This window comes from Alexandromys fortis, unplaced genomic scaffold (genome assembly GCF_014885135.2).
Source record: "Alexandromys fortis isolate MF-2015 unplaced genomic scaffold, M_Fortis_MF-2015_v1.1 scaffold_282, whole genome shotgun sequence".
NCBI lineage: Eukaryota > Metazoa > Chordata > Mammalia > Rodentia > Cricetidae > Alexandromys > Alexandromys fortis.
Window position 1 is genome coordinate 834,561 of NW_026068199.1, and position 12,857 is coordinate 847,417.

Below are 12,857 nucleotides of genomic sequence, written 5' to 3' on the forward strand. Positions count from 1 at the left end.
GAAAGGAAGCTCAGCTCTGGGAGCCAGACTGACTTGGTGCCAGACAAAGGCTGTCAGTTTGTAGGAGTGCTCTCTTTGGCCTCGTAGGCTGAATGGGCACAAAGAAGCCAGGAAATTCAATAGGGGGCCTGAGAAGAAAGTCACATAGAGCAGTGTGAGCGGCGGGGACAGTGCAGTAAGCAGCAAGAGGAATAAGCAAGAGTTTTGCTTTTGTTTTTGTATTGACCTTAACCCTGTCGTCATTTATTGTCCTCATACAAGAACTGAATTATGAGGTGATGCTTAAATTAAATAACCGAAATAACTTAATTTTTCAACACTTTCTCTCCTCTCTCTCTCTCTCTCTCTCTCTCTCTCTCTCTCTCTCTCTCTCTCTCTGTCTCTCTCCCTCTCCCTCTGCCCTGAAACTCTTTTCATGACCTTGAACTCCTGCTCCTCCTGCTTCCCCGTTTCCTGAGTGCCATCATGCCTGGCAGAGAATGAGACTCAGGCCTCAGATGTGCTAGGCAATCACCCTACAGCTGAGCTACATCCCAAGTCCTTCCTTAGCTTACTTGGTTTTTGTTTTGTTTTTTATAGTTCTGGCTGTCCTGGAACTCACTCTGTAAACCAGGCTGGCCTCAAACTCAGAGATCCACCTGCCTCTGCCTTCTAAGTGCTGGGATTAGAGGCATGTGCCATCATTGCCTGACTTGTTTTTAATTTTATTATTAATATGGGGAGGAAGGGAAGGGGCCTCAAGCACTCCATGCCACTGTGTGTGTGTGTGTGTGTGTGTGTGTGTGCGTGTGTGTGTTCATGTGTATGGTCAGATGACAACTTGCAAGAATGGGCTCTAGGCACCAAGATAGCCAGCTGAGCCATCTTGGTGGCATTTGTTTTGTTTTTTGAGAAAGCCTTGAAAGTTTGCCTAGAACTTGCAGCAATCCTCCTGTCTCTTGTCTCCCAAGTCCAGAATTACAAACCTGGTCTATGTTGTTCTATTTTTGAAGACAAAGTATCGCTGTGTAGTCCTGGCTGTCCTGGAACTCACAGAGATCTGTCTGCCTCTGCCTCCTGAGTGCTAGGACAGAAGGTGTGTGCCACCACACTTGGCAAGATCTAGTCAGTATAATAGTGCTTTTTCCCTCAGGAGAAACCAATACAAGTATTTAGGCCTGTTGTTTTCAACCCCTTCCCTTTGGTTAGGCAGAGACGTGTTTGAAATAAAGTTTATTGAAGTTTCTGTCGGTATTTACATATGATACACGGTAAATAACAGAGCCAGGCCCCCCACCCCACCGTTTCCCCACCCTTATTGCTTCCCTCCCCCCTCCCCCAGCCTCATTAAAAATCGCTGCGTAAAGACAGGTTATAACTGCTGCGGTTCTCCCTCCCACCCTCCCACCTAAGATGCAAACTAAAAGCCCCTGGTCCCCCCTCCCGTCCCCTCCCCCCACCCCGGGGCCGTTCTGGTTCCGTGTGTTAACACTGTGCTACCTTGCCCCTCCTCCCCTAATAAAGGGAGTGGGATGGGCGGTTTTCTGGCAACCCTCCCCCAAACTGTCCAAGGGGGCGGACGGGCCCTTGAAAAAGGCCGGAGTTAGGGAAACTGAGATGGGAAGAGGGACATGGATGAGAGGGAGTACCAGAAAATGGAAGACAGAGGTTTTGGGGGGCGTTAACCCCCGCTACTGCCCCTCCCTCCCCCGATGGGACCTCGAGGGGGGAGAGGCGGGCACAGGCGTGGAGATAGCATGAGGGAACCTCCCTCCACCCTGGGGTCCCATCCTTGTTGAGTGTGAGAGACCAGATGCACCTAGGGACTTCGGATGAGCAGGTGGAAGAAGGAAAAGAGAGAAGCGAGAAGGGGGGGAGAGGAGGGCGGGGAGGAGGAGGAGGAGGAGAAGGAAGAAGGATCTATTAGAAGGAAGGTCACCTTCCAGAGGACAACAGAAAGAGAGGAAATAGTGTCTCCCAGAGGCGACAGAAAAGGAAAAGTCAAGGTAAGCCACAGTCGTATCCCTGCAGCCCCTGACCCGACCAGCAGATGTGGGCAGAGCAAGCTTCTTCCCACCCGCCGCCACCAGGGACCTGCAGAGTACGTGGTGTTGTGCTAGGAAAGAAGGGAGTTCAAGGGCATTCCCAGTGGCTGTCACACCCACTCTCCAGCCCAGCACCCCTGTAGGGAAGCGGGAGCCTGAAGGATTTGGGGGAGCTAGGTGCATGATACCACCAGAGGATAGTTAACCGAGTTGGAGAGGGACCAGGAGAGGGGACGGGTTCACCCGGGGTTAGGCAAGTGAAGGGAGGGAATCATTTGGAAGTATAATGGACTAAAGAGGAGAAGTTGGAAAGAGGGAGCCATCGAAATGAGGATGATGGGTTGGGGCCTGGAGGTGGCACAGCAGCCCCCAGCCAAGAGTCCCTTAAGGGATTGGGGCCGCGTGGGGGAAGGGCAGGGGAGGGGAGGGAGGAGGAAGAGGAGAGGGTGGGAGCCCAGCCTCAGCACGGTGAAGTGGAGATGTGGAGGTGGTCGGGATACTTGATGGCTGGAGGGTAATTTTGCGTCATCTGAATGGAGACGTCGCTGGAGATGTCGGAAGGGCTGCGACCTCGACGCCACGCCTCGGGCTGCAGAAACTGGCCCGAGTAGTCAGAGCAATCGCTGAGACGAGGGCGGTAGAAGGCCGGGTGCGGGCGATACATCTCCTCCTCCGCATAGCGCTTGGTGAATAAGTACACGGACATGACTCCGGCCCCCTGTGGCAAGGCACCGTCAGAATCCCAGAGGCACCCTCCTGCCGCTTCCTCTACCAAAACCCGGGAGTCACTGATGCATATCACCCCCCAAGACTTCCTTCTGCAAAACCCAAGAGGCCTCATTTTTCATCTCCTCCAGGACCCCAAGAATTGGAACACCCAGACCACTTCCTCTCCAGGAACTAGGGGTTGGATCCACATCTAACCCACCTCCCTCATAATACAGGCACATCCCCAGCCTCTTCTTCCTCCTGGAATCAGACTGCTAGATCCTCCTGCTGCAAAGTAGAGAGATTGGTCCCCCAACTCTGTTCTTTCCCAGGACCAAGGACTTCCTCATCCACCTCCAAAGTTTCAAGGGTCCAACCCACAGGCTTTCCTTCAGCTTCTGCCTTCCCAAGACCCCCAGGAGCTAGAATCCCTAGACTTTTTCCTCACTGGGACCCATAGATTAGATCCACAGTCCATCCACCTTCCTCATAACCCACAGAATTCTTTTCCTCCTGGGCATAGGGATCAGGTTGTTCTCTGTTCAGGGAGTCCCATCCTTGGGCTGCTCCTTCCCGAGAACCCAGGACTCCCACCTCTAAGGCCTCAGAAGGTCGTCAAACCTCAGGGTTTCTCTCTCTCTCTCTCTCTCTCCCCCCCCCAAACCCAGAAGGCCCTATCTTTAGACATCTGCTGCAGACCCCCAGGAGCTAGAACACCCCGAAACTCCCACCTCCTTCTTCAAACTGGTAGTCTGGGCCCAACACATCACCTCTTTGAGAAGGAAAGAGGAAGCAGCGAAGGCAAACGACCACCCGTATCGATAGTGAAAGTACTGCTCAGAGCTGCTGGGCCTGTTCATGACCTCATCATTGATGCTGGAGATGTACAGAACCAAGCCCACCACCAAGGAGAGACCTAAGGGGAGAAGAGTGCCAGGAACATGAGAAGGGAGCACCCCCAACTCCAGCTCACTGTTTCCTTTCCAGCTCTGTCCGGTATCTACAACTAACCTTATGCACTATTCCCAGCATGCTACGCAAGTCTTTACTTCTGAGTAATGCCCCCTCACACAACTAGGGGACTCTCGGCAAGGGCTCCTGCTCTATAAATGAGACATATCACCAGAACCTCACAATGGAGGTTCTAGGCAAGCACTCTGCTGCTGAGCCATGCTTCCACACCAGAGAATCTATGTAAGAGTTCTATCGCTGGGCCATAACCTCTGCCCCTCCCTGCTGAATTCTATCTAGGCAGGTACTCCACAGCTAATTCTCAGATTCTAGGCTGTAGCTCTACCACAGAGCTCTCTCCCTTTCTTTTTACTTTTTGAGAGAGGATCTCAGAAACTTGCCGGGACAGGCTTGAACTTTTGACCCTCCTGTCTCAGCCTTCCAAGTAGCTGTCGTGACAAGCCTGTGTGTGTCTCCAGGTTGGACTTCACTTCTGTGTTTTGAAGGACCACCTGTTCCTGGCCTCGGTTGGGTACAGAGAACCCAGAGATGAATCCACCAGTTGCCCTCACCCCACCCCACATCTGAGACCTCAGTGCAACTGAGAGAGGTAAAAGACAGGATAGTGGGCACCCATGCTGTGCAGGGTGACGTGTGCTACAAAGCTTGTCTCACTGAGTAGCATGAAGTCCACATTAGGCACAAATCCATCTGTGATAAGAAGAACAAAGGGATCAAAGAAATAGGTCTTTCTCCACATCCTAGAGGATGAGATCCAGGAAAGGTTAAAAGCAAAATAAGATGAAAAGCGATACCATGTGTCAGCCTCCGGCCTGTGTGTGCATGTGCATATGCACAAACTAACACACAAGTGTAAGTGTCTTAAGAGGCCTAGAGAGGTGGCTCAGTGGTTAAAAGCACCAGCTGCTCTTCCAGAGGAACTGAGATCAATTCTGGGCATCATAATGGCCGCTCACAACTCTCTATACCCAGTCCTAGAGGAGATCTGTTAAAACCAACTAAGGGGATAACTATGCAGCTTTGGCTCTACTGAAAGTTATATATGAGTTATGTCTTATGTGAGTTATACCTCAAATGTTTAAAGCCTATGACTTTCCTGCCTATGAGATGGCTCAGTGGGTGCAGGCGCTTGCTGCCAACACTGAAGACATGAGTTCAATCCACAAGGCAGACATGGTAGAAAGGCGAGTTGTCCTCTGAACTCTGAGTGAGCTCTATGGCACTTGCAAGTACCCCTCAGTAATTAATAAATGAAAAAATACTCACTACGCTCATTAGAACCTAGAGAGATAACTTAGCCATTAAGATCACTTGTTGCTCTTGCAGAGAACCCAAATTCAATTCCCAGCATCCATACAGTGGCTCATAACTGTCTGTAACTCCAGTTCCAAGGTATACAATGCCCTCTTCTGACATCAGTGAATACTGCACACACATGGTGCACAGACATACATGCAGACCAACACTCATACTCTTAAAAAACAAGCCAGGTGGTGGTGGCTCACAACTTTAATCCCAGCACTCGGGAGGCAGAGGCAGGCGGATCTCTGTGAGTTCGAGGCCAGCCTAGTCTACAAGAGTTAGTTCCAGGACAGGAACCAAAAGCCATGGAGAAACCCTGTCTCAAAAATCAAAATAAATAAATAACTAAATAAATGCTACAAGTGAATTCATCTTTTAATCCAGTCCTGATAATACCCAGTCTCTCCAAGGGTGTAGACCAGGATGGCCTTAGACTTATAGAGATCTTCCCTCATCTGCCTCTCAAGTGCTGGAATTAAAGGGGTTCACCACCTCTCAAGTGCTGGAATTAAAGGGGTTCACCAACATGCCTGGCTTAGAATGTACTCTTAAGCATAAAAGAAGGGATAATTTTAAGAGGTATTTGTTACTGTATGTGAGTGGACAGTGTTTGGAGAGAGGAGCTGTACCTAACACAGCACACACATGGAGTTCAAAGGGCAGCTATGTGCAGTCTATTCTTTCCTTCCACTTCTATGTGCTTTCTAGGGATCAAATCCAGATTGCCTCAGGAACAGAATACAAGGACTGGAGAGATGGCTTAACAGTTAAGAGCACTGGCTGCTCTTCCAGAGGACCTGGGTTCAATTCTCTGCACCACAATGGCAACCCACGGTGTCTATACTTATAGTCCTAGGGATCTGACATCTCTTCTGGCATCTGTGGGCACCATGCACACACATACTTTTAAAAAAGTACAATAGGAGGACTCAAGAGATGACTCAGGATTTAAGAGTACTTGGTGCTCTGAAAGTTTGTAACTAGCCTGGATCATTGTGAGTTCAAAGCCAGCCTGAGCAAACTAGTGAGACCATGAAGAGGTGTGAGAATATAGCTCAGTGCAAATCCTCCCCTGCACTGTGAGGGGCTGGAGGGCATGGCTCAGTGACAAGCACCAGTCTAGAATCCCTAGGCTGGGAATGTGGAAGGAGAGGAGCCTTGTCCAGCATGTATGAGGCCCTAAATTCAATCCTCAGTGTTGAAATGGGAGGGAGGGAGGGAGGAAGGGAGAGAGAGAGAGAGAGAAAGAGAGAGAGAGAGAGAGAGAGAGAGAGAGAGAGAGAGAGAGAGAGGAGAGAATACATGTGCATCTGTTTATTTTTGCACAAATAAGCATAAGGAGAACTGACAAACAAGTGAGGCTGATTGCATCACAGAGTAGGTAGAACAAGGAGATGAGAAAAAGCACACAATTCTGCATGATTTTGATCTTCAGAGTTATGTTAATATTTTATACATTCAATGGATAAAATCAAAGCCAGGTGTGATGGCAGCTTGCTGAAGAGAGAGGGACAGAATTGGAGACTCGTCTGAGCTACACAGCAAAACTCTGTCTCAAAAGCAAGACAAACAACAACCAAAACATAAATAAAAATAAAAGAGTGGAGAACGATTCCAGTAACTTCATTCTCTAGATTTCCTTTTTCCCTCCTCCCTCCTTCCCTCTCCACCCCACCTATCTTTTTAAAGGGTAGAATCTCTCTTGCTATGCAGCCCAGTCTTCAAACTGTTAGGTCTTATAGGCATGCCAACTCTTTGCTTTTGAACCCATCCCCCAATGAAAGGAAACAGGACTCCCTGAAGAAACATCTCCAAAGCCAAGGAGAGTGCAAGTAAAAGTGTAGCTTTGCCCTGCAATAAGAAAGAGCTCAAGGAGCTTGAGAGAGAGCTCAGTGGTTAAGAGCACTGCCTGCTCTTCCAGAGGACCAGCGTTTAGTTCTCAAGACCCACATGGCAGCTCACAACCATCTGTAACTCCTGCCTGAGGAGATCAAACACCCTCTTCCGGTGTCTTTGGACACTGCACACAGACACATGCATGCTGACAAACTCTCATAACACAAAGTTAAAATAAAGATGCCTTTAAAAAGAACATGCTCAAAAATGATGGGAGCAGGTCAAAGGGGCACGGAAACTAGCTTAAGAGTTTCCTGAGTCAAACTGAGGACAATCTGAGCAGCAAATGAGTCATTAAACTGAAGGCTTATAGTCCACAGAGATAGAGAGAGATGAAGTGAGCTGGAGATACGGCTCATGTTGGTCGAGGGCTTGTCTAGCATATGTGTGGCTGTGAGTTTGATCCCAAATTTGTGTGTGAATGTTTGTGTGTGTGAGTGCATTTATAATACACAATGATTGTTTGTTTGACATATGATTTCCTCATGTAACCCAAATTCTATACAGATTTTTTTTTCTTATTGGAAACAGGGTCTTATCTTGTCCGGACTTGGTGAAACTTGCTAGGTAGCTAAATATGACCGTAAACTCCCTGATCCTCCTGCTTCCACATCCTGAGTCCTGAGGTGCCAAGTCTGCACCACCATGTCTGGCTTTTGCATTGTTGGGGAGAGAAACCAGGACTCATTCATGCTAGGCAAGCACTCTACAAAACTAAGCCACATTGTCAGCTATGGGTTTTGCTTTCTTTTTCTTTTTTCTTTTCATTTTTTTTTAAATTGGGCAAATAAAGTGGTTCAAAGGGTCACACAAGTCTACTGGCCTGAGCCTAATCCCCAGAACCCATGAGGCAGAGAGAGGCCTGACTTCTGAAAGTCATTCTCTGACCTCCACCAACAGTGGTACAATCATGCATGCATGCATGCATGCGAACACACATCCAATAATAAGAATGAGGACAATGAATAAATGAAGTGAATAAATGAATACACCAAAAGGTTTGTTATGGTAGCACACCCATCTACATGTGTACAAGGAATGGTAGTCACAAGACAACACACACTTGACAATGTCAGTTGTAACAGCAGTCACTAAGCAGGAATCACCAACAGGGGCTGGAGAGATTGCTCAAAGGATTGGAGCAAGGGCACTGGTTGCTCTTTCAGAGGACCCTAGCTCGATTCCCAGCACCCATACGGCAGCTCACATCGGTAACTGCAGATTTAAAGGGTTCTAACACGTGTGGCTTCTGAGGTCACTTACACTCCTGTGCACACAGAGATCCACGTGATTAAAAATAAATCATCAACAGACACTAAATCAAAGGGTAGCAGAATCTCCTCATTGAATACCGACTTGTTACCAAGAGATTAAAAGTATCTTTCTCAGCTAGGGATGTAGCGCAGCTGGTACAGTGCTTGCCTGGCATACACAAAGCCTTTGATTCTTCACCCAGCACCATATTAACCAGGCATGGTGGTGCAAGTCTGTCATCCTAGCACGGGGGAGGTAGAGGCAGGAGGATCAGGCATTCATGGTCATCCTTAACTACATAGTGAATTTGAGCCCGGCCTAGGCTAATACATTAGATCCTGTCTCAAAACAAGCAAAGAAAAAAAAACGTATCATTTATTGTGATTTCTTGACCCAGCAGGTATCACGTTGAGCAAGCTAGTATCACTGATAAAGGGCAGACAGACTCCAAACACCAAGTGCTACAAAGTCTGTAAGTCATTCCTTCCTTCCTATGCTGTTCCCGTTGAAGCTGTGCGACCTGAATCCATTGAGAAGAACACCGTGGGGCTGCCCTTTGCAATAAAAATGTCAACATGAAAGAGTAAAGGAAAGTGACAGAACTTTATAAAAGATAAAGAGAACGCCACTGGAGTACTCAGAGCTCCACAGAGATGCAGTTGGGGTATGCCGGGCGCCGGGGCACTCTGGAAGATTATGAGACAGCAAATCGGGCCCTAAGAATCAGAGGCAGGATATCCCAGGTTCTGCGTGGTGCTATTTTTCCTGTCGCGGTGGCCGCTAAGGGAGAACAGCAGCCATGATGTGTGCTAGCTCTCCTGCCCCCAGCAAGCCGTGAGCACCTCACCAATCACATCAGGTTCGTGCGGTACTTGATGTGGGAGTGTGCGCCCTACAAGCGGAGGCCGTCGAGCATCTCATGGTGTTCAAGGACAAGAGCTCACACAAGTTCATCAAGAAAAGGTGGGCACATACGTTCGTGCCAAGAAGAAGCAGGGGGAGCTAAGCAACGTGTTGGCAGCCATGAGCAAGGCTACGGCCAAGGACTAATGGGCCCACCCCCATAAACCTTTATGCCACACGAAAACACAAATAAAGAAAAAGAATCAGACCAGCGTGTCCGCATGTGCATTCTTTGAGCAGATTTCCCAGGGGAGCAGGAGGTGCTCAGATCGTTTGGTCTGCTCCGTGTTTCTAAACAATGGTCCTGTAAGGACAAGGCTGTTCTGCTAAAGAGAATGTCTGAAGGCACAGCATATGTGGGCAGTCTGCTTAGGAGAGAGAAATGGAAATAGGGCCTGCCATGATGGATCTGAGGACCTGTCCACCTCCCTGAGGACTCACAGGCAAATAAGAGTTGCTGGGACAGGGATAAACAGACAGACAGACATTTTATTCAGTGATATAATCACTGGTAGAGAGCTCACTCTTCAAACAATAATCCTTCAAGAACGATATTGTAAGAAACCCTGATAAAATACATTGGTTCACCAAAGAAAGGAAGAAAGAAAGAAAGAAAGAAAGAAAGGAAGGAAGGAAGGAAGGAAGGAAGGAAGGAAGAAAGAAAGAAAGAAAGAAAGAAAGAAAGAAAGAAAGAAAGAAAGAACAGATAGAATAAAACAAGAAAACATGGCCTGGCAGGACAGCTCAGCAGTGAAGAGCTTGCCATCAAACTCAAACTGGAGTTTGAGTCCTAGGTCCCACATAACTGAAGGAGAGAACCAGCTGCTGGGAGTTATCCTCTGACCTCCACGTATGTGCCTTGGCACCATGTTATTGGGGGGAAAAAAAGGAGTTAAACATAAAAATAGAAAGCCTCTGCTTCCTGAATGCTGAAATTAAAAATATGCACCACCAAGTCCAGTTTTTATAAAAAATGAAGAAGAAAAGTAAACATGAAAATAGAAAGGTATTTAGCTAGTAAGAAAGATATCAGAAGGCAGGAGAAGGAAACAAGAGGTGGTAATGGGAGGTACTGTCATCAAAATGCATAATACACATGCATGACAGTGTTACAATGGGCTGGTGGGGCAGCGCACACCATGCATCCTACATGTGCATGACAGTGTTACAACGGGCTGGCTAGGGCAGCGTATACCATGCATGATACACATGCATGCCAGTGTTACAGTGGGCTGGTTGGGGCAGCGCACACCTTTAATCCCAGCACTCAGGAGGCAGAGGCAAGTGTAGCTTGGTGAATTCCAAGGCAGCCAGAAAGAAAAAAGTGATAATGAAACCCATTACTGTGTGTAAGTGATACATATGAATAATAGAAGAAACCTCAGGGCTGGAGAGATGGCTCAGCAGTTTAGAGTACTTGTCACTCCAGAAGGGGGCCTTGATTCCACTCCCAGCAGAGTCCAGTTCCAGGGGATTCGTTGCCTATTTTTGTTGTTGTTGTTTGCTTTTCTCTGTATAATCCTAAAACTCACTCTGTAGACCAGCCTGGCCTCAAAGGCAGAGATACTCCTGCTTCTGCCTCCTGGGTGCTAAGATAAAGTCATGCACCACCACTGCCTGGCTTCATTGCCCACTTTTAAACTCCACAGGCACTAGGCACACACGTCCTGTATGTATGTATGTGTATACATGCATACACACACAGCAACAACAACAACAAAACTGGATCCCTCCTCCTAAGGAAACAAGACGAAGAGGAAGAAGAGGAGAATGTTGATTAACGTTTATCTAGGGATGCAGCTTAGCTAGTCCAGCATGCATGATTGCATGAAGCCCTGGGTTCAGTGTCCAGTCCTGCATAAAACTGGGGTAGTGGCCAGGCGGTGGTGGCACACACCTTTAATCCCAGCACTCAGAAGGTAGAGGTTGGTGGAACATGGTGAGTTCAAGGCCAGCCTGGTCTACAGAGCAAGTTCAGAACAGCCAGGACTGTTTCCATAGAGAAACCCTGTGTCTAAAAACTAAGAAAAACAAAAACAAAACAAAAAACGTGGGGTACTACTGGAGACTGGCAGATCAGAAGTTCAAGGTCATCCTTGGCTGTATAATGAGTGTTGAGGTCAGCCTAGGTGACAGGACATCCTGATTCAAAAACAAACAAAAAAATGTTCAAAATTAAGGATCTATATTCGCCCAAGAGGCCTCCCTTGACCTTCTTTTCTGTTCTGAGTTTTGCCCTCAAACCCAAGAACAGCTGAGCCTGGCCACGGTGGTGTTGCAAAGCAATCAGGAAAGCCGTGGATCAGGCATGCTGTAAATGATTGGCAGCTACACAAGAAGGCTGCTGAGCTAAAGGCAAAGTATGGGAAGAACATTGTCTATGGCAAGCTGTGGGCTGGTCTGATACAAGAAAGGGCAACAAGAGGAAGAACCAGGTCATGGTAACTCACGCCTCTAACCCCAGCACTTGGAAGGCTGCAGCAGGAGCATTGCTGTGACTTGGCAACAAAATGAGACTCTTAAAACTCTAAAAACTTCAAACTAAAATTAACGGTGGGTTGCTGAGACAGCTCAGCAGGACTGTAGCCCAGCCTGGTGGCTTGAGTTTGATCCTCAGAACGCGCATAGTGGAAGCAAAGGACAGACTCGAGCAAGCTGTCCTCTAACCTCCACGAGGTTTTGGCCACTCCCTCCCTCCCTGAAAGCTGTATGTAATTCTGCTCCAGTTGAATACGGTTTTAGAAGATGATGGTAGGCAGAATACAGAGGTGAGAAGCTGGCTGAAGCTTCATTTGTGCAGCTATGGGGAGGTTGTCATCCATGCCAGGGTGAGGCTTTTCAGTACAGCTGCTTTGTTTGTTTTGGCTTTTCGAGACAGGGTTTCTCTGAGTAACAGTCCTGGCTGTCCTGGCACTCACTCTGTAGACCAGGCTGGCCTCGAACTCACTGAGATCCACCTGCGAGTGCCTCCCAAGTGCTGGGATTAAAGACATGCGCCACCCCTGAGCAGCCACCCACACTTTTATAGGTAACTCCTCAGGCACACTCCTGTAACCTGTCACCCATCCTCCTGTAAGGAAGCCCAATAAGTGCACAAGTTCACCAAGCTAGAATTTGATGCATTACTCTGGTCCTTCACTGGTGCCCTACCTTGAGAGAATAAACATTGGTTACCATCTGCCCAGGAGACGTGAGTGCAAACGTTATGGGGAGAGATGCAACTACTACCCGAAGAGATCACAAAGCTTGTAACAGCACTTTTTTTTTCTTTTTGCCAATTATGTTTAACCCAAATGCAATTAGAGCCTCAAATCCAGCATAGCTTTCAGATTACAGCACAGACAGGAAAGAGAAATAAGCTAAACAAGGAAACAGATAAAATACAGAATGAGATCTGGATGGTGATGGCACGTGCCTTTGATCCCAGCACTCAGGAAGCAGAGGCAGGTGGATCTCTGTGAGTTCAAGGCCATCCTGGTCTATAAAGTAAGTGCCAGGACAGCCAGGATTACACAGAGAAATCCTATTTCAAAAACACAAAACAATGGGGCTGGAGTGATAGCTCAGCGGTTAAGGACCCTGACTACTCTTCCAGAGGACTTGGGTTCAATTCCCAGCACCCACATGGCAGCTCACAACTATCTCTAAGGTCAAGATCTGACACCTTCACACAGACATACATGGAGGCAAAATACAAATACAAATGCAAATGAAATAAAAGTAAATGAATTAATTATTTAAAACCAAACATAAAAACCAAAAACTGCAAGGGAGGATATTCTACAGAAACCCTGCCCT

At 47.7% G+C, this 12,857-nt stretch overlaps 1 protein-coding gene across 1 annotated transcript in view; it reads right to left on the reverse strand.

Annotated features, from left to right (window-relative positions):
• Positions 1-1,428: 1,428 nt before the first annotated feature.
• The window catches only part of Cacng7 (calcium voltage-gated channel auxiliary subunit gamma 7), a 31,375-nt gene continuing 19,946 nt past the window's right edge, over positions 1,429-12,857 (reverse strand). Inside the window, exons 5-6 of the mRNA XM_050129825.1 lie at positions 3,503-3,648; positions 1,429-2,742 (exon numbers count right to left, since the gene is read on the reverse strand). Coding sequence (XP_049985782.1) covers positions 2,485-2,742; positions 3,503-3,648 — 404 coding nt within the window. The 3' untranslated portion in view covers positions 1,429-2,484. The remainder of the gene's footprint in view (positions 2,743-3,502; positions 3,649-12,857) is intronic.